General features: G+C 45.1%; 1 protein-coding gene across 11 annotated transcripts in view; it reads right to left on the bottom strand.

The window, feature by feature from the left end:
* Gyf (GIGYF family protein Gyf) overlaps positions 1-27,927 on the bottom strand; it is a 149,837-nt gene that overhangs the window by 104,264 nt on the left and 17,646 nt on the right. For 9 of the 11 annotated variants that reach the window (XM_069334045.1, XM_045754224.2, XM_045754218.2 and 6 more), the window contains exon 3: positions 15,629-15,778. The exons of the other annotated variants lie outside the window; for them this stretch is intronic. In XM_069334045.1, the coding sequence (XP_069190146.1) occupies positions 15,629-15,778 (150 nt within the window). The remainder of the gene's footprint in view (positions 1-15,628; positions 15,779-27,927) is intronic. 11 annotated transcript variants of the gene reach the window in all.

A 27,927-nucleotide genomic window follows, 5' to 3' on the forward strand; every position in this document is an offset into this window, starting at 1 on the left:
CCTCTAAACACTGCCCCGACTTCGAACCCTCAGACACTTTAGAGCCGAAAGCAAGGGTGGGGCGGGTTGGGAGGGAGAAGGAACCACAGCAGGGAAAGAACGAGAGGGAGCAGACTGAATCGAGGCTGAAGCAACCAACACCCCTAAGTCCAGGTCCCAATAAGGAAAGCAGGGTGGCCTTGGGGCATCCGGGGAAGCAACCAACCTACACATGTTGCAGCAACCTATACCTAGCATGCAACGCCCGAGCCGTCTGCACCCGAATAATGTCATCAGTTGATTGGGTGAATTGAGTCACAAACAAGCAACAATACTCGCAGGACTCCAGTTCGAAGGTGTCACCGACTCAACAGGCAGCATGACGGAGGCAAAATAAGCGTCGCCCTGAGACAAGGGGACAGAGCAACCCTCAAACTCACACAAGGTGAGTTAGGGACCCAAGGGTCGCATTCATTGGGCCCCGTGCGATCCTGTGGGGTTTCCCAGGGCCCCTAGACTGGTATTGCTAAGGGTAAGCACAGGCAGGGTGCTGCTAACCGGCGCCCAAGACTACCAAACAAACTTCTAAAACTGAGCCCCCAGGACGTGTTCAGTGGCCCCCCCCCCCCCCATGAGAAGGGGAGGAGACATGTGAGAGGGCACGTCAAGGAACACCAAGGCAGTTCCCCCCTCCCCCCCACCAGGCAGAAACAAAAATAAAAGAAAAACCCTGCAAGAATACAATGTACCCAGGAGGAACGGAGCCGGCCGCTGCTAGAGGTGAAAACTAGCTGTGCAGTACCCTGCGCCCCTACCAGTACAAAAACTACCACTTACCCAAAGGTAAACAAGGGAGGAAAACCCCCAACACACTCGGGGCTATCAATCACTGAGCAGCAAAAGACCAACAGAGGTAGTCCACAAGGTGACTTCTGGAAGATAACTCCAAGCCCCAAGAGTGGTACTTACAAGGCACTCAGGGAAGGGAACCCTAAACATGCGCAGCCCGAGTACCTGAGCATAATACTCCCAGCTCGCATGCCACCGTAAGAGCAGTACTTGACCCAAGGTACAGAACAACACAGAGAATCTGGAGCTGGAGCAACACGACCATACCACAATCACATCAGCCGAAGAACTGCAGGGTGGATCGCCGGCACGGGGTATGGGGCTTCCCCTTCCCTTTCCCAGGGAGAAGGGAACTACGCAGACGGGCAGCGCAGCTCGTGTGACGTCATGCTCGTTTGCTCATTTTCATTTGGGGAGTTCTGTTTCCTCGTTTGTCTATTTTAGTAGTTTTAACCAGAATAGGGATTTGTTTTGAGGCGATTACCTTTCTGGGTACCTGATCCCTCGATAGCAGACATAGAATGCTCCAAATCCCATGTGCATTTCTATAAGCCATTGCTCCTCTTGCCTCCCTGAGGGGGGCCAGGTTCTGGCTCATGGTCGCCAGAAGGCCTAGAACTCCATTCACACTGACTGATGCCAAAGCCTAATGATATACTTATCAGCCTTATAGCTCCGGGGAGCCGAGTGGACTCCCCTCAGAAAATAGTGAAAAATTATATCCGTGGCAACTGCTGTCCCAGGGGGCAGCGGTGTCGAGTCACCCCGAGCGCTCCATCGCTCAACGCCCATAATTTGCTCAACTTCTCAGCTCCATCATGGTTAAAGTATGTCACATATAATATTTTTGTTTACTTTCCCATGATCAGAGACTGCATTTTAACAATACCAGTACAGTGGTACCTACATTTACGATCCTAATCTGTTCCCAGAAACACGTTGTACACCAAAACGAATTTTTCCATAAGAAATAATGTAAATAGAATCAATCCATTCCCCATCCCCTAAAAATATTAACTTAAAAATACCTTTTATACCGAATATCACTCATTATGGTCTACAATACAGTATGTATATCTTACCTTTAATGAGGACTTTTGTTGGCATATGGAAGATGAGGAGGAGGGGAGGAGAGGTGTTAATGTTTGGAAGGGGAGTCCCCTTCCATTATAACATCAGGCAATGATGACTTTTCTAAGGTACTCTCTGCCCTATGTTTTGCCTGCATACCACTAGGCCCTGCTTGGGACTCACTGCTTATTTGTTTCACTAAAACCCTGTCTATTGACACTTGTTTTTCCCTATGTTGTAACACCTGTCTGATGTGAGACATCACATTGTCATTAAAACAGTTAACACAATGACCTGCTACAACTTGATTTGGGTGACACTTTTCAGCAGAACTTTGCAATTCTTCCCATATTGCACACATTTTGTTAATAAATGAGGAAGGAACATCCTCTACTGCCTCCTCTTCCCCTGAAGAAATTTCCTCAGCTGTCTCTCGTTGCTGCTCCTTGTGAAGGGCTGGGAGTTCGTTGGGTCAGTTTTTCATTGTGTTCCTCCACTAACTCCTCCACATCAGCAACATCCAACTCCAAGCCTAACTGCCAGCCCAGAGAAACAATTTCCTCGACAAGAGGCACTTCAGGTTCAGGCTCAAACCCCTCACAGTCTCGTTCTGCAACACATTCAGGCCACAATTTTCTCCAGCCAGAGATCATGGTTCTTACAGTTATTTCTTGCCAGGCTTTGTCTACGAGTTTTAAAGCACTACAAATGTTAAAATGGTCTTTCCAGAACTCTTTGAGGGTGAGGTTTGTGGCATCAGTCACTTCGAGACATCTCCAGAAAAGTGCCCTGCTGTAAAGTTTTGTCAAATTGGAAATGATCCATATGATCTGGTCTATAGGCTGTAATTAGAGGAGTGGTGTCAGGAGGAACTTTAATGTAACAAAACTAAATTCCTCCAAGCCTGGATAAGCAGCAGCATTGTCAAGGAGAAGCAGGGCCTGGAGTGGCAAACTGTTCTCCTGCAGATATTTTTTAATGAAAGGGCAAACCACTTCATTTACCCACTTGGAAATAAATTGCCTTGTCACCCATGTCTTACTATTAGCCCTCCACATCACACACATTTTGCTTTTCTGCACATTTTTTTTTTTTAAACCCTTGGATTTTCAGAATGATACACAAGCAAGAGTTTAATTTTCAAATCGACGCTCGCATTACCACACAGCACAAGAATTAGCCCATCTTTGCAGGCGATGAGTCACAATAACGTAACTAAAGTATGTTGACCAGACCACACACTAGAAGGTGAAGGGACGACGACGTTTCGGTCCGTCCTGGACCATTCTCAAGTTGATTGCGACTTGAGAATGGTCCTGGACAGACCGAAACGTCGTCGTCCCTTCACCTTCTAGTGTGTGGTCTGGTCAACTTAGCCCATCTTTCATAGGCTTGTGTCTGGGCAATGACTTCTTCTCCTGGTTAATGTATGTCCTCTTCGCCAATTTTTTCCAGAATAGGTCTGTTTCATCACAACCACTGTACCGGCACTCTGAGAGTTGTGCTACTTTTTTAATTGGGCTATATTTTAATGTTTTTAATGTTTTCATCAATCTGTGTTTTGAATTGAAAATGGTTGAGTTTAGAAATATTTTGACATTAACATTCCCTGAACATTTATAAAAACAACAAAAATATGTCCTTGACAATTGCACTATGAAGTTTTTGCTGAAACCAGGTGAGCATTGCAGTGGCTAAACACTTTGTGGTAGGTATCACTCACTATTTATAAAATCTTTAAATTTGTCAACAAATCTTTCAGCCCCTTCTTTGTCTGAGCTTGATCTTGAAAAAAATACTTTAAATGAGGTCGTATTCCCAAGAGGCCACTCAGTTCGGAGACGTGACAGAAAAACTAGGAAATGCTGGTGAAAGAAAACCCTGAAGGTAAGAGAGTTAATACAGTACAATTGAAAATCCTCGAGAAGTAGACAATGCATTGCAGGGCTGGAATCATGATGATAAATTGATAATCTTAAATGCACACAGCCCAACCAGCAAGCAACACATGGACAAAGAAGGAACTAAATGACAAACAAGAGGGCCTCATAATAGTCATGAGAGATATTAATTAAAAGCAGATAAGATTAATCACAATTGTTGATCCTGGGGGATTTCAACTTGAAAGCAATAGACTGGAAGGCCTACGAAGCAAGAACGGAGGACATTTGGACAGGCAGATTTGTAAACCTCATTCTGGAGACGTATCAACACCTCAAGCAGGCCACAAGAATGAGGGAAAGGGATGTTCCGTCAATACTGGATATAATATTCACCAGGAAAGAAGAAATATTTACCATCCAATACCTCACTCCCTAGGAAAAGTCATCATGTCCTCTTGGAAGTTAAATATGCTTTGCAATTAATCTAGAAGAAAATGGGGCCATTGAAACAGTTGATAAATTAAATTTTAAGAGAGGACACTATACGGAACTTGGAAAATGCTTTAATGAGTTTAAAAGGACAGACTTGTTGCTAGGCAAGAAAGTAAATGAGATGTATGCCAAATTTTGTGAAATATACAATGATGGAACGCAAACATTCATACCAAAACAGAGATGCAGAACCATTAAGCAGGATTGGTTCAACAGAAATTGAGAGAGGGCCAGAGAGGATAAGACAAGAAAATGGGTTCAATATTGGAAGAAGCCTAAGACAAGATGGGTTCAATATTAGAAGAGGAACCCTGCAAACATACCAGCACTACAAGCAACCAAGAAACAATTACACAGCAGTGAGGAGAGAGGCAGACAGGAACTTTGAGAAAGGTGTAGCAGACAAATGTAAAACAGATCCAGGCCTTTTCTATGAATTTATTAAAAGCAAGCTGAATGTAAACGATAAAATCTAGAGATTGAAAACAAGGAACAGGATTACTGAGAATGAAAGAGAGATGTGAACTGCTAAATGAACAGTTCCAAAGTGTTTGTACAAAATGAGGATTTCAGAGAATCGGACCAAATACCAATTCCAGAGCACTCCATAGAATACTGTACATAGAGGTACTGTATCTCAAAACGAAGTGAAAAATTACTCATGGGGCTAGGAAGAAATAAAGCGGTTGGACCTGATGGAGGTTTCACTCTGGGTGCTGTGAGAATGTACAACTGAGCTGAGCATTCCACTCCAATTAATATTCTAGACATCCATGTGCACAGGAATCTTAGCTGATAGATGGAAAAAGGCAAACATAGTACCAATCTATAAAAAAGGTAGTCGAGAAGAACCCTTAAATTAACCTTATCATTGACAAGTGTGGTACATGTAGTCAAAACACTAGAAAAAATAGTTAAAGCCAAATGGGTTGAACACCTAGACAGTAATGGCATAATAATGGACGGAGTATAGTATTCAAACAGGAAGATCCTGTGAACAAATCTTCTTAGTTTTTATAAGAGCCATAGATATTACAGGAAAGAGGTGGTTGGGTTGACTATCTGGACCTAAAAAAAGGTTTTTGGTAGAGTCCCACACAAGAGGCTTTTCTAGAAACTGGAACATGCTGGAGGGGTGACAGGGAGACTTCTGACATGGATTTTCTAACCGACAGACAGATGAGCGCAGTAATCAGCGACAATGTATCTGACTGGAGGAGTGTTACTAGCAGAGTACCACAGGGGGTTCAGTTCTTGCACCAGTAATAAAGACAGAAGAGATCATTAATGGTTGAAGGTTACAACACAAGACCCCCCACAACCCACCCATGCAGCCCCACCAACTTATACCAAAGACCCCCAGGTAGAACCAGGTTCCTCGCCAGAAACCTGACATGACCAGCAGGCATCTCCCCGACCCTAAATAAGAAGGCAACATCCCCCCCCCCATGGGAAACTCCAGCTCAACTCCCTCTGCCACGGACAAGAAGGCCCCCTGACACTCAAACTAGAAAGAATGCAAAATTCTAAAACTCAAATGCTACAGTGTGGACCAGTGGAAGGGGGGGAAGACTAAACACCATATAATAAAGACCCAAATCCAAAGAGGAAAACAAGAAAACTCAAAACACATCTGCATAACTAGATGCGCCACCACAATACTCCAAGGGAAATTGCTACAAATCACTGGCATCTAAGTTAGACGAGGACAGCAACAAATTAAAGCAGCATTCTGTCTAATGAAGTGGTCACCACCTAATAAGCTGCACCCCAAAAAGGAGGTCCAGTTCAGACAAAGGACAAACTATAACATGTCGCAGGTCCAACGATAAAACAATCATCCACCCAACAGGCAGAATGGCAGGTATAGAAAAAATGACTATTTGCAAGAACCAAAACTGCATACCATCCAGAAAAAATGCACACAGCACCAGCAGACTTAGAGGAAATGTCCATGCCAATCCTATATCTTATCTTGGGCATATCTTGAGGTGCTTCCGGGGCTTAGTGTCCCCGCGGCCCGGTCGTCGACCAGGCCTCCTGGTTGCTGGACTGATCAACCAGGCTGTTAGATGCGGCTGCTCGCAGCCTGACGTATGAGTCACAGCCTGGTTGATCATCCTAGACTACATTGGGAGAACAGACATCAGCCAGGAGTGACAGGATGGGAGGGACTGGCACAAGAAAACTCGTGCAGTGCTCATAGCAACCCCCAACGTGGGAAAATGTGGTAAAAGAAGGCATAAGCCACTACCACCAGAGCAAGAGCTGGCTTTATACCCTCTGCAGGTACTCAAAAACAAACTACAAAATTACAAAATAGTTTTTTACCTCAAATGTTACCTTCCTTTCTCCTGCCTATATATTCAAGTATTATTGTGTTGTACTGATTTACACAGTATGTGTCTCATCTACAATTCCAATATATTTGCAATGACAATTTAAAAACCAAGTCCCAGAATGGTAACCAGGTTTTAGACAAAACTATGCAAAACAGTGGAAGTACTGCACCATTTATGTATGGAAAAACTGGATATAGTACGTAATATTATTTTGTAAGACAAATTGCAGTAATGTTGTATCTGGGAAGTGTAAACTGAATAAAGTCACACTAATAAGACACTGAATAAACTATTTGGGAAAAGAATATAGGAATAGAAAGCGAAAAAGTATAAACAGAAGACTTAGCAACTTCAAAATTTATACACACAAAAATTTACTGATACAGTACTTGGACAGTTATTTGTAATTTGTTATAATTTTCTTACAACCACTATTATTAATTTGAAAATTATTGTGTAAAATATCAGTGGAAAATATGAAGAGCTCAGACACCAAGGAGCATAGATATTAACAAGCTACAGAACACGCTTGAGTTATGAAGTTGCCTGACCCCAAGGATCAAGATAAACAGTAGAAACTCGGTCTACTAATGCCCCCAGAGTACAAATTTTTCGGTGTATGACGATAATTTTGTCATAAAACTAGACCTGGTGTACGACATTTGCTCCTGAGTACGAATTGCCTGTTGATACTTGCATGGGTCAGACGCGGAGCAAAGCATACTCAGTTTAGTGACAATTGCACTTGAATAATCTGTGAAGAATTTAATTGTTTTTGCACTTTTTTGTTTCTGAACAGAAATGTTCTTGTTATATATCATGCCATGGGTCCCATGAAAGTCATTGATTATGTTCAACCAAAGAAAATAGTTGTGAGGACGATGATAAGAGGCAAAACAGATAGTCTGTATGTGGCTCATCTGGCTAGGAAAACGTGTTCAGTGTGGGAAGAACTGCAAAGTTTTGCTAAAAAATAAAACTCACCCAGACAAAGCTGTAGCAAGCCATTGTGTTAACCTTTTTAATGACACTGTGATGTCTCACTACAGACAAGTGTTAAAATACTGGAAAAAAAACAAGTGTCTTTAGACTGATTCTTCGTGAGACAAACAAGCAGTGAGCCACAGCCAGGTCCTAGTGGAATGCCTACAAAACGTAGCAGAGAGTACCCCCCGAAATGTCATCACTGCCTGATGTTATAATGGAAGAAGACTTCCCTTCCAAACACTAACACCTCTCCTCCTTGCCGTCTTCCATACGCCAACAAGAGTCCTCAATAAAGGTTAAGGTACAGTAAAAAAAAAAACAGTATTGAATGCAATGAAAAACCATTTTCTGGGCGCGACCTGGAGGCTCCCCGGAGCTATATCGGGCTGATGTGCATATTAGACAACGGCAACAGACAATCGATGGAGCTCTAGGCCTACTGGGGACCAGCAACAGAACCTGGCCCCCCTCAGATGAGGCACGAGGAGCAATGGCCTATAGGCACCCCCCATGTAATTGGAAACAGTCTATGTATGCCATCTACCAGGTCAGGCACCCAGAAAGGTAGGAATTCCAAAACAAATTACAGGTGGTTAAAAATTGCAAACCAAAAGCTGAACTAGCAAAAACTCTCCAATTTAAAACAAGCAAACAAGCAATGTCACCACAGCTGCCGCACCACTATCTAGGCAACTCCCCCCTCCCTGGGAGGGGGAAGGGGGGAGGGTCCCAGACCTCCCGTACTGGCTACTCAACCCCAGTTCAGAGGCGGAATATCAAAAATGCAAAAAACACGCCAACTGGAGGTTGGGAGGGATGCCAGGGAGTCTCCGGGTCTCACCCAGAAAATGGCATTTCATTACATTCGACACTGGGTTTCTGTGGAGAGCCCCTTCGGCTCCCCGGAGCTACCTAACCAAAAATAAAGGAAAAGAGGGACATACCCAAGAGGCGGCCTCAACTCGCAGTCGAGACAAATGGTTGCAACCTGCAACCCAAGGCTACACAAGCCTTAGAAAGGCCAGGAACATGAACTAGGTACCGTGCGGCCAAGACCCTGTTCAACCTCCAAAAGCCGTGCCCGAATGTCAGACCAGGACATATTAAAAAAACAGCAGCCAAAAACGTGAACTTACAAACATTGTGGGCACGGGAATAGACTACAGGCTGGCTGGACCGAATAATCCTGCAGGCAACCTGAGAGATCCGCACCCTGGAACGGGGAAGAGGGGAAACCGGGTCAACCCAAAGCGTGTCCACTGCCACGGAGGCCGTGGCACGCAAGTAACAGCGAAGAGCCGAAACCGGACAAAACACAATGAATCCCGGCCGAACCAACCAAGCATCAACAACCCAATGACCCCTGTGGAAAACAGCAGTCTCATTCTATGCCAGGAAAGAAGAAGGCTGCAAATGTACAAGCCAATCACCAGGACCGAAAGAGAAGAAACCCCTTGAGCTGGAGGAGAGCATGAAGCTCCCCGACCTGACCCCCAGAGGCCAATGCCTACAAGAAAAAGAGCCTTAGAAAAACAGTCCTGAACCGAAGGGGCCCACCACAAACTGAGAAGAAAAGAGAGCACCTGGTCTAAAAAAGCAGGATGGCTCAGGTGGTGCATGAGCAGGCCGGAGGTGAAACAACATCCAAGAAAGGTTACGAAACGGAGCAGAAGTGACATTCACCCTGAATGTAAGCAAAAGCGGCTCCGCCAGAGCCGCACGATATGAAGCGACAGTATTCAACATAAGACGACGGTCCTGAAACAGCCAAGAGAGAGAGAAAGGACAAAACAACAACCATCAACAAAGCCATCTGATCACCATACAAGTAATGATAAACCTGCATCAAAAAGACAAGATGTGAAGAGTGGAGAAGATCGAACCAGCCATATACTGGATTGGACCGATCTGTTGAAAGAGGTGGAGCAGTGGGAAACCCGCGGGTTCAGACATCGAGTAAGCAGCACCTGAAACCAGGGCTAGGCCGGCCACAAAGGGACCAACAGAACTACCCTACCCTGGTAAGTCTCCAAACAAGCCAGGACTTGGAGCAACAACCAAACCAGTGGGAAGAGATAGTCTCCACTCCATTATCCAGACTATATGGAAAGGACCCCCAGCCGGATATTCACGTGTTCCGGATAAGTGGTTCCGAATGGAGTGGTTACAGTACAGGAAACCCCACCTCGACCAGTCCAGTTGAAAAGCATCGAACCCGCAGGTCATGCAGTCGGGGAAGAAAGCCGATTATACCGGAAAACGCCTCGACCAAGCTGACGCCAAGAAGCCCATGTACGGGCGCCCGAACGTACGACAGAGCCAATGGAATGGGTCAGCGTCGACCGTCCATTCCGTGGACAGGGAAAGGAAACAGAACAGGCCATCCAACAGTCCGTTGGACACTCCCTGGATATGAACCACCAGGAGAGCCAAACCCCGAGAACGCAGCAGACAAATCACCAGACGCAACCAGCCCCAAAGAGCCAAGGCCTACATCAAGCCCCCACGGTTCAGACAATGTACCACAGGAGAGCAGTCTGAAAGGAGCCAGATTGTCAATCCGCAAGCGACTAACCCTCTGAAGCAAATGCGATACCGACACGAACTCTCTCACCGTGCTGCGAGCCCGACAGAAGAACATATCCCACCGACTGGCCACAAAGCCCCAGCTGAGAGACGAGGCATCCATGAACACATTGAGCGAGGTCTCGGGTAGGCGCCACGGCACTGAACCCCCCAAAAAATGAAAAGGAAGCTGGCTACGCAGCAGCCAATGCAAGGCCCCCCAAGATACGAACCCAGCAATCGTGAGAGCAGCGGAAAAGATGTCCCCGAAGAAACCAGAACAGCCACCAAAGCCAGATTAGTCCCGACAGGTCGACCAATATGATGGAGTTCAGACTTCTGCACAGCTGCTTGAACAACTGACACATGACCCAGGTGCCCTCCAAAAACAGTCAAAGGCAGGACAGCAGCCTCAGCAACGCCGCGGGAGGGAGAGACAAGGAAACGGTCCATGCATCCCACACAAGACCCAGCCAAGTCCGTACCTTGGGAGGGAACCAAATGGGACTTCCTCCAGTTCATCAAGAACCTGAACCCGGCAAGCTGGGATAGAACCAAATCCCTGGCGAGCAAACACTCGGACTGGCTGGGAGCCCAGACCAGCCAGTTGTCGAGGTAAGCCAGAACCCAAATGTCTAACAGACGCCACCCAGGATCACCAAGACCCGGGTAAGGCATGTGAACATGCGAGGTGCCAGATTTAAGCTGAAAGGAAAGCAACGAAAACGATAAGCCTGTTGCCCCATGACAAAACCAAGCCAGTCCCTGAACCCCGGATGAATCGGGACGTCCCAATATGCATCCTGGAGGTCCAGACACACCACCCAAGTGCCCGGCTCCAAAAGCAGCCGGACCTGGGACAGAGTGGTCATCCGAAAGGAGGGACAAAAGACCCAGGGGTTCAGACAGAACAAGTCCAGAATGAACCCCAGGTACACACAGTCCCGTTTCAGAACAGGGAACAGGCAGGAAACCCATCTGAGAGATGCCATCGTTTCGACCACACCTAAGCAAACCCACTCCAAGATGACCTGACAGAATGCAGGAGAAGGCCAGCCCCGAACCTCCCAAAGGAGGAGGAGGAGCCACCCAACGCAACCCCAGGCTAGAGGAAACCAGAGATGCCCACAAATTGTGAGACCAGGCGAGAGCAAACAGCATGAGCCTCCCCCTCCCAACGCCCCGTCAATGGAGCGAACCGCGAAAAGGCCGACAACCCTTATGAAAATGAAAGCCCGACCGACACTCGGAGCGATCTCTGCGGCGATCAGATGCTGACGACTCTGTAGGAGGGGCCGGCCCCAAATCTGGCACAACTGGCTTACGAAGCCCACAGAAACCCCAAGCCCTGGCACAACCCTTCCGGGCAGGACCACCATGACCTCGTCCCCACACCAGAGAACCAATAAGTCCGACATAGGCCAGCAAGAAGATGAAGTCACCTGCATAAAATGCACCACCAAGACTGAAATCAAATGGCCACGGGCACACAAATCCTTGGCCACCAGAGATACTGAACGGGAGGGAACCTGCAAGTGAAGCTGCACCTGACTGATATCACAAGGAAGCATGGGGGCAAAAGAGCATGCATTGAGGTGCTCAAACTCGCACCACCCCCTCCCCCCAAGTAAACCTGAACGACCGTAGTCATCTCCCATCACTCAAGTGTGCTGGTCTGACAGAATGCATGCCACGCCCCTAATGAAAAGAATGGGCAGTCTGCCAGCCAGGAAGACTCCGGCACCTCGTAACGCACCCAGTAAGGAAAAGAGGCGCCAAAGTCAAAAGGAGGATCCATTATCGAGGCGTAATCTGGGTCTCGCAGGAGGTTAAGCCACAAGGGCCTCCCGCACCTCCCTCGGCGGGATGTGGGAGGCCAAAACCTCTGAAAGGAGCGAAAGGAGGGAACTGAGGAACCTGGAACCAAACCAGGAGAGGAGTCAAACTCTCATCAAACTCATACAGGGAGGGGATGGGGATAAGAAAACCCCGCCCCCTGTGACAACAAGCCCTGCACCGAGGGAACCAACATCCAAGTGGGGTCAAACGGAACCCAAGCCCCCCCCCCCCAAGTCAACTCATCCCCAGCCCCGGAATCCTCCATGTCAGGAACTGGGGCCGAGCCCCGTCCTCCAAACCCTCTACCTCTGGAGAAAAGGCAGAGGCCACTGGAAAAGCAGAGATGAAGGGGGGGCCAAAGGCAACGGCAGGAGGAACAGGCTCGAATGCCTCTGCCGCCAATCTAGAAGGGGCAGTCCTTGAAGCCGCTCGAGTCTCACCACCAAGAAAACCATGCCCTGACTTGGTGGCGAGTCCTGCTCACCCCCCTCCTGGGGAGGGGGGGGGGGGTTTAGCAGGATGAAACACAGCAGGAGAAGGACAATACCAAAGTCGAGGCGACTAAAGCCCCCAAGTCCAGGTCTCAATAACCAAAGCATGGCAGCTGCGGGGCATCCGGAGAGACAACCAACCTAAACCATGTATGCAACGTGGAAGCTGCCTGCACCCGAATGTCAACATCAGTGGACTGGGCAAATTGGAGTACAGGGAACACCTCTTGCAGGACTCCAGGTCAAAGGTGTCATTGACCCCACAGACAGCATGGCGGAGACAAAGACGGTGAGTGTCACCCTGAGACAAGGGGGGAGAGCAACTTTCGAACTCGCTCGAAATGAGGTGGGACTCAAGAGGTCTTTTCCATTGGACCAATGAGCCCCAAAGGGGGTTCCTAGGGCCCTTAGGCTGACTGCTAAGGGAAGCCCAGGCAAGGTACTGCTAACTGGTTATCCCAGAGCTACACCAAGCAAACAAACTAAAAGCTGAACTTCTGCGACGTGTGCAAGCACGGGACCTAGCGGAGGGCCACCAAAATCATACAAGTGGTCCTACAGACACAACATTGTTGTTGTTAAAGATTCGCTACCTGGAACAAAGTTCCAAGTAGCACAGGCTATGGTGAGCCCGTAGTCAGATACAACAGGCAGACCCTCAACAGACAAAAAATGCACAGTACCTTGCGCCCCAGCCAGCAACGATACTACCTCCTACCCAAGGCCAAACAGAAGTAAGAATCACCAGCTGAACCCCAAGGGCAGGCAATTACCGAGCAGCAACCGAACCACACAGAGATAGCCTTTCCCAAACGGGTCATGGAAGTTAATCTAAGCTGCAGAGGCAGTACTTACAGGGCACCTAGGGACCGTGGCCCTAGGTTCATGTAGCCCAAGTACTCGTGTTACTTCTGGCTCGCACACCACCAACACAGAAGACCACCACCACTATGCAGCACTGCTCAAAGGATGGAGCCAGAGTCGCTCGATGGTCGCCAACACAACAGCGAGCGTGTCATTGGTGTCTGCCCTCGTCACGGCCATTGTGGATTTGTTCATTTGATGCATCATGCTATTATGATTTCTGTGTGTAATTTGTTCAACAGTCTCATAAACTGAGGATGAGGAGGTCTGGGACCCCCCCTTCCCCCTCCCAGGGAGGTGGGAGTTGCGCAGATAACGGGGCGGTGGCTGTGGTGACATATTGCTTGTTTGCTTGTTTTCAATTGGGGAGTTGTTTGCTAGTTTGGCTTTCAGTTTGCAATTTTTAACCAGCTGTAGTTTGTTTTGGAATTCCTATCTTTCTGGGTACCTGACCTGGTAGATGGCAGACATAGACTGCTTCCAATTACAAAGGGAGGGGTGTCTATAGGCCATTGCTCCTTGTGCCTCATCTGAGGGGCCAGGTTCTGGCGCTGGGCCTTGGTAGGCCTAGAACTCCATCGATTGACCATTGCCACGGTCTAGTATATGCACATCAGCCTGATATAGCTCCGGGGAACCGAAGAGGCTCTTCACAGAAAACTAGGGTTGAGGGAAATGAAACACCATTTTTCTGGGTTGAGCCCAGGAGGCTCCCTGAAACTAATAGACAGATATTTGTTATATTAGTATAGAGCATCAGTTACTGGAATTCTTGCCTACTAGAAACCATGAGTCAGAACCTGGTTCCCTCAGAGAGGCACAGGGAGCAATGACCCATGAACACTCCACTTTTTGAGAGTATAGTTATGTCTGCCATCAACTAGGGGGTATCACCCAGAAAGGTAGGCTAACCATTACAAACCCCAACTTGTAAACATTGCAACCCAAGACTGAACAGAGCCCAAGAACTCCCCCATGAGGAATCAACAAACAAGCAAATGTTCACTCAACTAGTGTGCCAACATGTTACCGACAGAAGCTAGGCAATCCTCTTCCAGGAATAAAAAGAAAACTTGAAAAACCTTGAAAAATACACCATAAACAACCGTAGGTCAGAGAGGCACGGCCACCGCGATTACGCAAGTTAACACCATGCACCACAACCAGCAACAAAAACACTCCCTACCCAGGGTCAGACATAGAGCCCCACGACCCCCGCCAAACCCCAAGGGCGGGGTCAATGACAAGTGACACCAACCTCAACAGGAGTGAAACCCCGAGAGTCCCAAGAAAGAAAACCCTGAACACGCAAGGGCAGTATCTATCATGCACCTAGGGAAGGTAGCCCTAGATGCATTAAGCTCAAATACTCTAGAACACCTGGCCACCGCACCAGATGACACAGCTGGTACAACCACACAGGGTAAAATCCGGGCAGGAGAACGAGGCCAGAGGTAACGTCTGCTCGATACGACATAAGTCGACGAACTGCCAGTGTCAGTGCTCGGGCCGAATGGGCGGGGGCTCCCTCCCTCTCCTTGTTGCTAATAAGCAGGTGTGCTAGTTAAGTGGACATTTGCTTGTTTGTTGTTTGCACATGGGGGTGGGGAGAGTTCTTGGGATCTGTTCAGTCTTGGGTTGCAATGTTTTACAAGTTGGGATTTGTAATGGTTAGCCTATCTTTCTGGGTGATACCCCCTAGTTGATGGCAGACATAACTATACTCTCAAAAAGTGGAGTGTTCATGGGTCATTGCTCCCTGTGCCTCTCTGAGGGAACCAGGTTCTGACTCATGGATTCCAGTTGGCAAGAACTCCAGTAATTGATGCCCTAGACTAATATAATGAATATCTGTCTGTTAGCTTCAGGGAGCCGACAGGGTTGCCCTCAGAAAATATTAGTACTGTATGTACTTTTAAGTTAATATTTTTGGGTGTGTGGAATGGATTAATTCAATTTACATTATTTCTTATGAGAAAATTTGATTCAGAGTACGAATACTCGGTTTACGATCCGTCTCATGGAACAGATTAAATTTGTAGACCGAGGGTTTTCTGTATACAGATAAATATGGATTTTAAAAGAAATTACATATATGTATGAAAGAAGGGAGGAAGAGAGAGAGAGAGAGAGGAAAAATTAAATTAAATTTTACAATTATTAATTGTTTATTCAAAATGATTTCCTTCATTCCTCAACCATTTATCCTGTCAAAATGCTTTGTAACTAACTTTTATTCCTGTACAGTATTTACTTTGTTGCATACCTGCTCTTCTTCATTCATAGGTATTAAAGCCAGTGGTTCCTGAGCCTTTTCCATATAGGGATGGCCAAATGTATGTATCCCATCCGGTGGACTCTGATGCTTGTTGAAAAGTGCCAGCATTTCTTCACGACCATATCGGTGCTCTGCTGGCTGGAATTAAAATTAAAAATACAAGAAAATGCAAGCGAATTACAAATTGTGTTAAAACTTTGCCTGGCCTGGCGCACGATCCCCAGCCCGCCCCAAGGTCGCCCTGGCGTTTCCCGTGAGTGCGCACCCGCACTAAAATGTGTGTATTCTTTTCATTTTTATCACCTCAATTTTCGTGTTACGTCGTTGATTTTGGTATCAAATTGTTCGCAATAGAATTCTCTAAAGGGATATATGCATATAAGAGCAAAAAGCCCGGCGCACTACCCACAGCAAACCAGAAAATCTGCCGAGCATTACATGTGAGGAAACACCCATCCACACACCCACAACACCTACACTAAAATGTGTACTGTACTGTATCAGTTTTATTTTTTTACCGTTTTAGTTTTATCACCTCAATTTTTGTGTTATGGTGTTCATTTTGGTATCAATTTGTTCGCAATAGAATGCCCTACTGGGATATATGCACAAAGAGTAAATTGAAGGACAACATTACCAATAGCATAAGAATAAATTACATCGTCACGTGAAAAACCAGCTTTTTGTCATTATGTATACTCGTTATTCGTTCCCAATATTATTGGTTATACACTTTTATTCGTTGTCGTCTTGCTTTCTTCACACGTGTTTGTACCACAATATCATATGTAGAAAAAATAAATGAATAAACATGTCTGGACTTACCACCCAGTGATGTTTTGTAGAGTGTGAGTTGAGCCTTAGGTTGAACCACTCCACCTCCTCCAGGAAAATGTTTCCTGAAGTTTCTCAACTCATGTTTTATATGTGGAGTGGATGGTGGGCAAGTATTACTGCTTATCCACCCAGTATGTCCTTACCTAGTTGTGCTTGAGGGGGTCGAGCTCTGGCTCTTTGGTCCCGCCTCTCAACGGTCAATCAACTAATGTACAGGTTCCTGAGCCTACTGGGCTCTATCATATCTACACTTGAAGCTGTGTTTGGAGTCTGCCTCCTCCAAATCACTTCCTAATGCATTACATTTGTCTACTATTCTGACACTGAAAAAATTCTTTCTGACATCTCTATGGCTCATTTGGGCACTTTATTTCCACCTGTGTCCCCTAGTGTGTGTGCCCCTTGTGGTAAATAGCCTGTCTTTATCTACCCTATCAATTCCCCCGAGACTCTTGTATGTGGTGATCATGTCCCCTCTAACTCTTCTGTCTCCCAGTGACGTGAGGTTTAATTCCCGTAGTCTCTCCTTGTAGCTCATACCCCTCAGTTCGGGTACTAGTCTGGTGGCAAACCTTTGAACCTTTTCCAGTTTAGTCTTATGCTTGACTAGATATGGACTCCATGCTGGAGCTGCATACTCCAGGATTGGTCTGACATATGTGGTATACAAAGTTCCGAAAGATTCCTTACACAAGTTTCTAAAGCCCATTCTTATGTTAGCCAACCTGGCATATGCCGCTGATATTATCCTCTTGATATGAGCTTCAGGGAACAGATCTGATGTGATATCAACCCTCAGGTCTTTCTCTCAGACTCTTGAAGGATTTCATCTCCCAAATGATACCTTGTATCTGGTCTCCGGCTCCCTACACCTATCTTCATTACATTGCATTTGCTTGGGTTAAACCCTAACAACCATTTGTTCAACCATTCCTGCAGCTTGTCTAGGTCTTCTTGAAGCCTCAAGCTGTCCTCTGTCTTAATCCTTCAAACATTGAGAGAAATAAGTCTATGCCCTCTGGGAGATCATTTACATATATCAGAAACAGGATAGGTCCGAGTACAGAGCCCTGTATGATGGTATGTCCTCTTGTGATGGTACAAGCCGGAGCATGGTGCAGCAAACAGTGCCACACCACATGACTTGCACTTATACTTGGTGTCCTTCCTTTTACCAGATGTGTAGCAGACACGACACTTCAGACCTTTCTCGATGCGAACTAGGAAATGGTCCAAGCTTCTGTTGAGACGTTCAGGTTTGTCCACAGTACGAGGTCTTCTCCTAGCAACAGCACCCCTGGTTGTCTTAACCTCGTCTTCTGAGTCAGATGATTCTTCATCTCAAGGTGAAGAAGGGAAGAGTGGCCACCTCACACCCGATTGTCCGGGGACTGCAAAGTTGTCACCAGTAGATCTGCTCTCATCGTAATGTACATCACCAGCATATATGATGTTGTCATTTTGAAGAGGCCAATTCTTATTCTCAAAGTTCAACAGTGACCAAATTATTACTTTGTGGAACTGGAGCAATGAGTTTCTTTGTATTAGTTGTGAAGTACTTGTTTAACACAAAAGCATTATGGATAGCCATTTTCATGTCATCCAAACACATCTTCTTAGCTTCTCTCTCAAACATGTTATTTCACTGCTTTTGTCCTGGACTGGCTCTGTTCTTGATTACTAACCATCTTGGAGTAAATGTATTGTGTTTATAAAGGCACTAACAAATATAGCCGAGGAAAAATAACCAGAATGGGTACACGTTTTTGCGCGAGGGGAGGCCGCAGCGGTCACGAGCGTCAACACAATAACAACAGGCCTACCACGTGGGTGGCAGTGCCATGATGTTACATAGGCCATCACAGAAAATGGGAAGACGTTGACGCACTTTTTAAAAGTCCCATAATGATCGGAAAAAATTGGATTTTTAACAAATATTTTAATTTGGGATGCAGTGTGCGTCTTTGCCCAGACTGAGAATATTCATACTCAGTATACTGTACTGACACAATACGAGTTATCGGCCAGGCAAAGTGTTAATTTTTTTTTTTTTTTTAAGATTTTTGCACATCCAAGATATGCTTACTTGTAAAACAAATACAGCATATGATCAGCAAAAAAATTTATGTAAATTTTGCATAATATACTGTATATGTAACTTTCATTTACAGAATTTGCATAAGTTAGTGGAATATTGCACTCTGACTCAATACAGCATAAGGACTGTATTTGTATTGAACTCTTTCTAAACCCAAGTGTAATTGTATGCAAAGTTTGCTATTTAATACCAAATGCACTTTTGCACACATTTTTATACAACAATATTTCAAAATGCAAATATTGTTAACATTTTTTATTATATTTTTTTTTGTCCATCAAATGCATGTGCTCATTCCACTGGCAGTCTCATTCTTTTGTGGTGCAACAAATTGAAAAACAGTACTGTACTCATGCTCAACATTTCCTCACTAATCCGGATAACATAGGGCAGATGCCCATCCGAGTTACAGATATCATACTTACCCAAAGTTTGTATGAAGTACATAAAAAAACAGCGTTGAATATAATGAAACGGCTTTTTCTGGGTGAGACCCGGAAGCTCCCTGGAGCTATACTGGGCTGATGTGTGTATATATTAGACCATAGCAACAGTCAATCGATGGAGTTCTTGGCCTGCCAGGGACTAGTGCCAGAACCTGGCCCCCGTCAGACAGGCACGAGGAGCAATGGCCCTATAGACACTGCCCATGTAATTAGAAGCAGTCTATGTCTGCCATCTACAAGGTCAGGCATACAGAAAGGTAGGAATTCCAAAACAAACTACAGCTGGTTGTAGAGAGCTGTGGAGAGCCCCTTCAGCTCACCAGAGCTACCTAACCAAAGATAAAGGAAAAGAGGGACTACCCGGGAGGCTCCTCAACTAAAAATCGAGACAACTGGCTGCAACCTGTGACCCACGCCCGAGAAGGGGCCAGGAGCATGAACGCGGTACTGTGTGGCCAGGACCCTGTTCGACTTCCAAAAGCCTTGTGCTCAAATGTCAGCCCGAGACATATTACCAAAAACAGCAAAGCCATGAACTTACGAACATCGTAGGCACATTGATAGCCTGCAGACTGACTGGACCGAATAATCCTGAGGACAACCTACCACCAGGACCGAAAGAGCAGAAATCCCTGCACTGAAGAACATGAAGCTCCTCGACCCCCAGATGTCGGAAATTTCCGACACCCCAGATATTAATCTAACTAACAATACTAACAGAAGTTCTAAAACATGCCAGGAACGATTGCGTCAGCCGCCACATGTACGCGGTGACTATTCCTTTGCCTAGCACTTGATTAAACTCTGTCCTCAATCTGCTTTCATCCGAGTATAATTATCTTAGATAGAGTTTAAGTAATGTTTATAGTAATCAAGAAGAATAAATTCATACATAAATTAACATTTACCTCCTTTCATTGGTAAATTTGCACAAAAAAATAATTATCGGCTGATGAGAGGAGGGAGCACCGCGCCATGCGACAACAGTTGCCGAGCACTAGGCGAGAGGCGGTTTCATCACCGGGCTCGCCATATAGATGCCATACGTGTATTTGTGCTTACAGCCGCAGAATTGTCTCATTCGGAGGTGCAAATTGTGCAGCAGAATCGTGCCGTTGAACGGATATCACATATCAAGCTGTAGCATTCTCCAAGGAAGTATCCCGGTTGTATTATACAGTGTAGCCTCGATTAACGAATTTAATCCGTTCCGGCACCAAGCTCGTCATGTGAAACGCTCGTCTTTCAAAACTAATTTCCCCATTTAAAATAATGGAAATAAAATTTATCCATTCCACCACTGAAATACATCAATACCTATATGATATTCAATTTTTAATATAATAGAACAGCCTACCTGACATACACTGAACGAACTTTTATGATATTTTTCAAATTTGTTATTTTTCGTTTTTATAGAAAATAAAGCAGCCTACCAGACACACACTGAACAAACCTTTTTGACATTTGTTCTTTTTTAATTTGTTTCAATTTTTTAATTTTTTCTAAAAAAAAATAATGCTTTGCAACATTACGGCAGTCACCCCTTTACATCCCAGCATCATTAACATATTAAAAAAAATATATTTGCTGCGTCGGAGGCGTCCGAGAATTTGCGAGAATCAGCAGGAATGTGAGGAAGCACCACATGGTTTTCTCGTTAATGGCGTGGAAGCTTGTCAATCGAGACAAATTTTGGGGGAGTGGCTTATCTTTTTATCATATCAGATTTTATGTTAGAGAGTTTTCCCCACAACGAAGGCCAATGCCAGCAAGAAAAAAAGCAACCAACCTAGCATGTTGCAGTAACCCATACCTAGCATGCAATGCCTGAGCCGCCTGCACCCGAATAATGTCATCAGTTGATTGGGTGAATCGAGTCACAAACAAGCAACAATGCTTGCAGGACTCGGGGTCAAAGGTGTCACTGTCCCAACAGGTCGCATGAAGGAGGCAAAAACAATGAGCGTCACCCCGAGACAAGGGGGACAGAGCAACCCTCAAACTCGCACAAGGTGAGAGGAGGCCCAGGGGTCGCATCAATTGGACCCCGAGTGCCCCCGTGGGGTTTCCGAGGCCCCATAGACTGGTATCGCTAAGGGGTAAACCCAGGCAGGGTACTGCTAACTGGTGCCCAAGTCTACCAACAAACTTCTAAAACAAAATCTGGGAAGTGTCCACTCATGTGTCCCCCTGACAAGCAGGGGGTACCACCGAACACCGGAGGTCAAGATCCTAATATAACTGGGGGCAAGGGACACCAGGAGGACTCCCCCACCAGGCATAAACAAAATGAAAAAGGGAAAACCCCGCAAGAGAGCAACATACCCAGAAGGAACAGAGCCAGCCGCTGTAATAGGTGAAAACTAGCTGCGCAGTACCCTGTGCCCCACCAGTGCAAAAACTATCACTTACCCCAAGGTAAGCAAGGTAGGAAACCCCTCCCCCCCAACACACTCGGGGCAGTTAATCAACGAGCAGCAAAAGACCAACAGAGGTAGACCCCAAGGTGCCTTGTGGAAGATAACCCCAAACTCCAAGGGTGGTACATACAGGGCACTAAGGGAAGGGAACCCTAAGCACATGCAGCCCGAGTACCTGTGAATATTACTCCAAGCTCGCACTCCAGTGTAAGAGCAGTACTGAACCCAAGGCACTGCACAACACAAAGAATCTAGAGCTGGAGGCACACGACCGTGCCACAATCACATCAGCCGGGAATTGAAGGGTGGATCGCCAGCATGGGGGATCTGGGGCTTCCCCTCTCCCCCCCCCCTGGGGAGAAGGGAACTGTGTAGACATGTGGGGCAGCTCGTGTGACGTCATGCTCATTTGCTCATTTTCATTTGGGGAGTTCTGTTCACTCGTTTGTCCATTTTCGTTGTTTTAACCAGAATAGGGGTTTGTTTTTGAGGCGCTTTATCTTTCTGAGTGCCTGGCCCCGGTTAATGGCAGACATACAATGCTTCAAATCCCATGTGCATTTCTGTAGGCCATTGCTCCTCTTGCCTCCCTGAGGGGGCCAGGTTCTGGCTCATGGTCCTCGGTAGGCGTAGAACTCCATACACACTGACTTATGCCAAAGTCTAATGATATATATATATCAGCTTAGACAGCTCTAGGGACCCAAAGGGGTCCCCCCCCCCCCCCACCAGAAAATCCACAAGGAGGTAGTCTCCCAAACGGCCTACGGAAGATAACCCTAAACCGCAAGGGCAGTACTTACAGGGCACCTAGGGATGGTGTAATTTGTTTTAGAATTCCTACCTTTCTGGGTGTCTGACTTGGTAGACAGCAGACATAGACTGCTTCCAATTACACAAGGGGAGGGGGGTCTATAGGCCATTGCTCCTCGTGCCTCTCTGAATGGGCTAAGTTCTGTCACTGCTTCCCGGTAGGCCTAGAACTCCATCCATAGACTTGCCACGGTCTAATATATACACATCAGCCCGGTATAGCTCTATGGAGCTGAAAGGGTTCTTCAGATATCATTTGAAAGATGAAATATCATTTTCGTTTCACCACAACCAAATAAATTCATATTTACACACAGTCCATAATAAAAACATGCTTTTATTGTTATGGGAGCATCTTCATACAACAAATTTAAGCTTACCATAGTGAAGTTTACAGCTATCTTGATCACCCTCCTATTGGAATACTGGATTTTACTTTACAACACACACAAAGTGTGTTCGGAAGTCAAAACCAGAAATGACCAACAAGAAGCAGAAATTAGACAAGCAATTAGGAAAGAACTGGTTACCAACAGTAAACTAGTACAAAACACTGCAGATTGAAAAAAGTGCATAATCATTTTTGGATGTTTAGAGAAGGAAATTTCATCTAGCATGGACCGAGCAGCAGAAGAGATGAAAATCATAGAGAAAATAGTAGGTTTAGGATAAGGCTCAAAGGAAAATGTCAGGGATTTTAGAAGAATAGGAAAATATGAGAAAGACAAGAACCGCCCCTTAAGGGGTGATGTTTAATAGAGTGAAAAACATGATGAAAGTGCTTAGAAATGCCAGGAAATTGCAGTGATGAGGTTGGCAAACTTTGGTCAATAAGACAAGACTTCTCAAAGGAAGACAGAGAAAAGCTGAAAATGAACCTAATTGAAGCAAAATGTCTAAATGGGGATAGAAATGAAGACGACAAATTCTTTTTCTAGAAAGTGTCAGGGACTGGAAAGCTTGTGAAATGGTACATAAAAACAAGGCAACAAAATCAGTAGTGGGGCCAGAGACCAAAAGACAAAAAAATGGAATCAGTATAGGAAGAGGCCAAACCCCCAAACATACCAGCGATACAAAGATGCAAGAAACAACTATACGGCAGTAAGGAGAGAGGCAGTAAGACATTTTGAAAAAGAGATAACGGATAAATGTAAAACAGAACCGGGCCTATTCTACAAATTCATAAACAACAAATTGCAGGTAAAGGATAATATCCAGAGGTTGAAAATGGGAAACAGATTCATGGACAATGAAAAGGAAATGTGTGAAACATTAAACGAAAAGTTCCAAAGTGTGTTTGCACAAAATGAAATATTCAGAGAACCAGATACGATAAGAATTCCAGAGAACAACATAGAGCGTATAGAGGTGTCTAGAGATGAAGTGGAAAATATGCTAAAGGAGCTCAGTAAGAATAAAGCAGTTGGCCCAGATGGAGTTTCACCATGGGTTCTGAGAGAATGTGCATCTGAGCTCAGCATTCCACTTCACCTGATCTTTCAGGCATCCCTATGTACAGGAGTCATAGCAGACATGTGGAAACAGGCTAACATAGTTCCAATCTACAAAAGTGGCAGCAGGGAAGACCCCCTCAATTATAGACCTGTACCATTGACAAGTGTAATAGTGAAAGTATTGGAAAAACTAATCAAAACTAAATGGGTAGAACACCTGGAGAGAAATGATATAATATCAAACAGACAGTAAGGTTTTCGATCTGGAAGGTCCTGTGTAACGAATTTACTCAGTTTCTATGATCAAGCCAAAGAGATTTTACAGGAAAGAGATGGTTGGGTTGACTGCATCTATCTGGACCTAAAAAAGGCTTTCAACAGTTCCACATAAGAGGTTGTTCTGGAAACTGGAAAATATTGGAGGGGTGACTGGTAAGCTTCTAACAAGGATGAAAAATTTTCTGATAGAAAAATGAGGGCAGTAATCAGAGGCAATGTATCAGACTGGAGAAATGTCACAAGTGGAGTACCACAGGGTTCAGTTCTTGCACCAGTGATGTTTATTGTCTACATAAATGATCTACCAGTTGGTATACAGAATTATATGAACATGTTTGCTGATGATGCTAAGATAATAGGAAGGATAAGAAACTTGGATGATTGTCATGCCCTTCAAGAGGACCTGGACAAAGTAAGTATATGGAGCACCACTTGGCAAATGGAATTTAATGTGAATAAATGCCACGTTATGGAATGTGGAATAGGAGAACATAGATCCCATGCAACCTATATATTATGTGAGAAATCTTTAATGAATTCTGATAAAGAAAGAGATCTAGGGGTTATCTTGAGGTTATCTTGAGATGATTTCGGGGCTTTTAGTGTCCCCGCGGCCCGGTCCTCGACCAGGCCTCCACCCCCAGGAAGCAGCCCGTGACAGCTGACTAACTCCCAGGTACCTATTTACTGCTAGGTAACAGGAGCATTCAGGGTGAAAGAAACTTTGCCCATTTGTTTCTGCCTCGTGCGGGAATCGAACCCGCGCCACAGAATTACGAGTCCTGCGCGCTATCCACCAGGCTACCAGACCCCTCAGTTCGGGGTGGTACTAGACAGAAAACTATCACCTGAGGACCACATAAAGAACGATGTGCGAGGAGCCTATGCCACGTTTTCTAACTTCAGAATTGCTTTTAACACTTTCGCGCTATCTGGACGCGCCGGCGCGTTCGGTTTCGTCTAACGTAAACGCATAGTGGACATAAAGTTATGTCAACTTTTAAAATATTTGTATAAAATTCAATTTTTATCCGATTTACTTTGGGTTTGTTTCAAACTGCACGCTATGAGGCTCTCTTTCTCACCACTAGGCTGCATGGTACAATAAGTTCATGAAAGGTGTGGATAACTTCGATCAAATGGTATTTTGTCCCAAACGGGTTGCAGGTGGGTGACTTTAGCCGTTTATACTGGTAATTCTTCCCCCATATCATGTATTATATGCATATGTCTGTTTAGGGAATTTTATTCCGATCAATATACAACCAAAAATAACTGTGTGCAACAAGTATAATCTTGACAAACATAACAAAAGTAAAAATATTTCGTGTGTGTTTGACGCTCACTGATATGTTCCAGCGTTGTTTTATATTTGTCGCTATTCTAACTTACGCTTTGTTGATATTTTTTACCTATGGGCACATAGAACATTCTATTGCGAACACATTGACATAAAAATGAATGACGTACATAGAAAATTAATGTCATGAGAGTGAAATAAGTATAAACTTTCAAAGCGCCGTGCGTCGTCCCGTCACCGATACCGGGTAACAATTTCACCACTTCCCACACTCTTGCGGGCGGGCTGCATCATTATTCTACGCTTATATTCATATCACCGTGTTGGGAATTTCATTGCGAGTCCATTGATACCAAAATTAACGCTGTAGAACAAGTGTGGAGGTGATTACAATCCCAAGAGTAAAAACATTTTGTTGCTGATGGGCGCTCACGGCGAGTCATCTACGTAGTTATTTATTTGGTGCTGGTATCCCTATATGTTTCGTGACTTATTTTACTAATGTTCTTCTAGAGAATTTTATTGCGAACACGTTGGTACCAAAATGAAATACATAGCATGAGAACTAAGGTCAGAAGAGTAAAAAGAGTATACACATTTTTGTTTTTACGCTTAAGCGATAAAAACGCAGCGCGCACATTCGGTTGGCTGAGTGACCTTTGCGGAGAGCGCGAAAGTGTTAAATACATGGATGGCGATATACTAAAGAAATTGTTCACGACTTTTGTTAGGCCAAAGCTAGAACATGCAGCGGTTGTGTGGTGCCCATATCTTAACCCTTTAACTGTGCAACGCGCCTGCAGGCCCAGGCTTAGGGTGCGCAACGCGCCCCCGGGTTTTTTTATTTTTCATGTTCCATTCAAAACTCCCACGGCTACATGGGGTTCACATCAGCTTCCTCAGGGGTCTTGTAAACAGACGCCATCTTAAAAAAAAATCATGGTCCACATTGCCGGGTGTCAGAACCTCAGTAGTGAGTGAGCAACCAAGGCTGGCGCTCGCAGCATAAGCGCACAACACTGCTGTTCAGATTGTGACCACAGCATTGCCTAATATTGTCAAAATATATATATAATCTGTTTTATTTAGCCATGATAGTATTATAGAAGAGCCCGAGTGTGATAATGACTGGGTACAATGTTCAAATATCAGTGATTCAATGCTGTTCACGATGTTCACAGCGTTAGCCACAGCACCACATCATTATTTCGTCCATCTAGGAATCTTCAAATAGACTTTTTAGGTTCCTTTTCAAAATAAACTTGGTCAATTATTCATTTACAGGTATTAGTGACCAGGATTGTGGTTATAATGAGCGTTGTGCGTAGGAAGGAGAAATTTTGGTGAGGGAGGGTGGAAGGAAGAGAATTGAGGTAGCCTCACTGTGTGGCAGTAACTCTTGTTTTGCTCACCATACTAGCTTTGTGGTTCGCTATGGGGAACACACATGTACATGGGTATATACAGTGTGTATGAATAGTGTAATAACAGCACCAGGAGTATGTTGTGAGGAGCTATTTTGGTGAGGGAGGTGACATCGTAATCGTGGCGTCGTCTGCTGTCTGCTGTGTGATTTGTCATGCAGTGTATGGTGGCCACTGTACTGTTTGGACACAATACCGGCTTACTTGCATAGTTCTGGTAAATAAAACATGTAGATAGGTATATATAACATGAGTAAATTGTGTAATAAATACAAAAACAGTATGGTGGGAGGAGCAATGTTGGCGAGTAAGATGTTGGAGTGAGGGAGGGCTGGCTGGGTGTGGCTGCTCACACTTGCGGTGTTCTGAATGTGTTGATGGTGAATGTATATAGTGTGTGGCAGTGTAGTGTGTACATATGTTGTAAATATACATAAATGAACATGAAACATTGGTGTGAATAACTGTATGATTTGGAGGAGTAATGTTGGTGAATACAAAGTTGGAGGAGTGAGGGAGGGCTGGCTGAGTGTGGCTGCTCACACTCGCGGTGTTCTGAATGTGTTCATGGTGAATGTATATAGTATGTGACAGTATATAGTCTGTAAATAGATTGTATATATACATAAATTAGCATGATACATGGTAAATATGTGCAACATGTGTACACAAGTGTCATGCACGTAACACAGTGGCAGTGTCACGGATGTTTTACTGCCATAATGTAGTGTACGTGTTCATTATACATAGGATTAGCATGTAAAAACAAATAAAATGTATTTGGAACTGTGCGCAAAAAATGTGCAAAAATATATTCGCGGCAACTCGCGCGCCCCGCCCCGGGCGCCCCACCGGCCCCGGGTGCATACTGCTCTGGCGCACAGGGAATTATGACGTCACGGCCAACCTTTCGGACCCCATAGCAGCCAAAGTAAGTACAATTTTGAACTTGCGTTGCTATACCCATATACTGTACAGGGAGGGGTTTTTGACACTTTCCGAGGAAAAAATAATTTTTTCCCAAGGTTTCATTTCCTGCGCACTGGGGGGATGTCATATTTATAGGCCGCGCAGTTAAAGGGTTAAGAAGCACATAAAAAAACTGGAAAAGGTGCAAAGACATGCTACTAAGTGGCTCCCAGAACTGAAGGGCAAGAGCTACGAGGAGAGGTTAGAGGCATTAAATATGCCAAAACTAGAAGACAGAAGA

Source organism: Procambarus clarkii, chromosome 30 (genome assembly GCF_040958095.1).
Source record: "Procambarus clarkii isolate CNS0578487 chromosome 30, FALCON_Pclarkii_2.0, whole genome shotgun sequence".
In the NCBI taxonomy this organism is placed as follows: domain Eukaryota; kingdom Metazoa; phylum Arthropoda; class Malacostraca; order Decapoda; family Cambaridae; genus Procambarus; species Procambarus clarkii.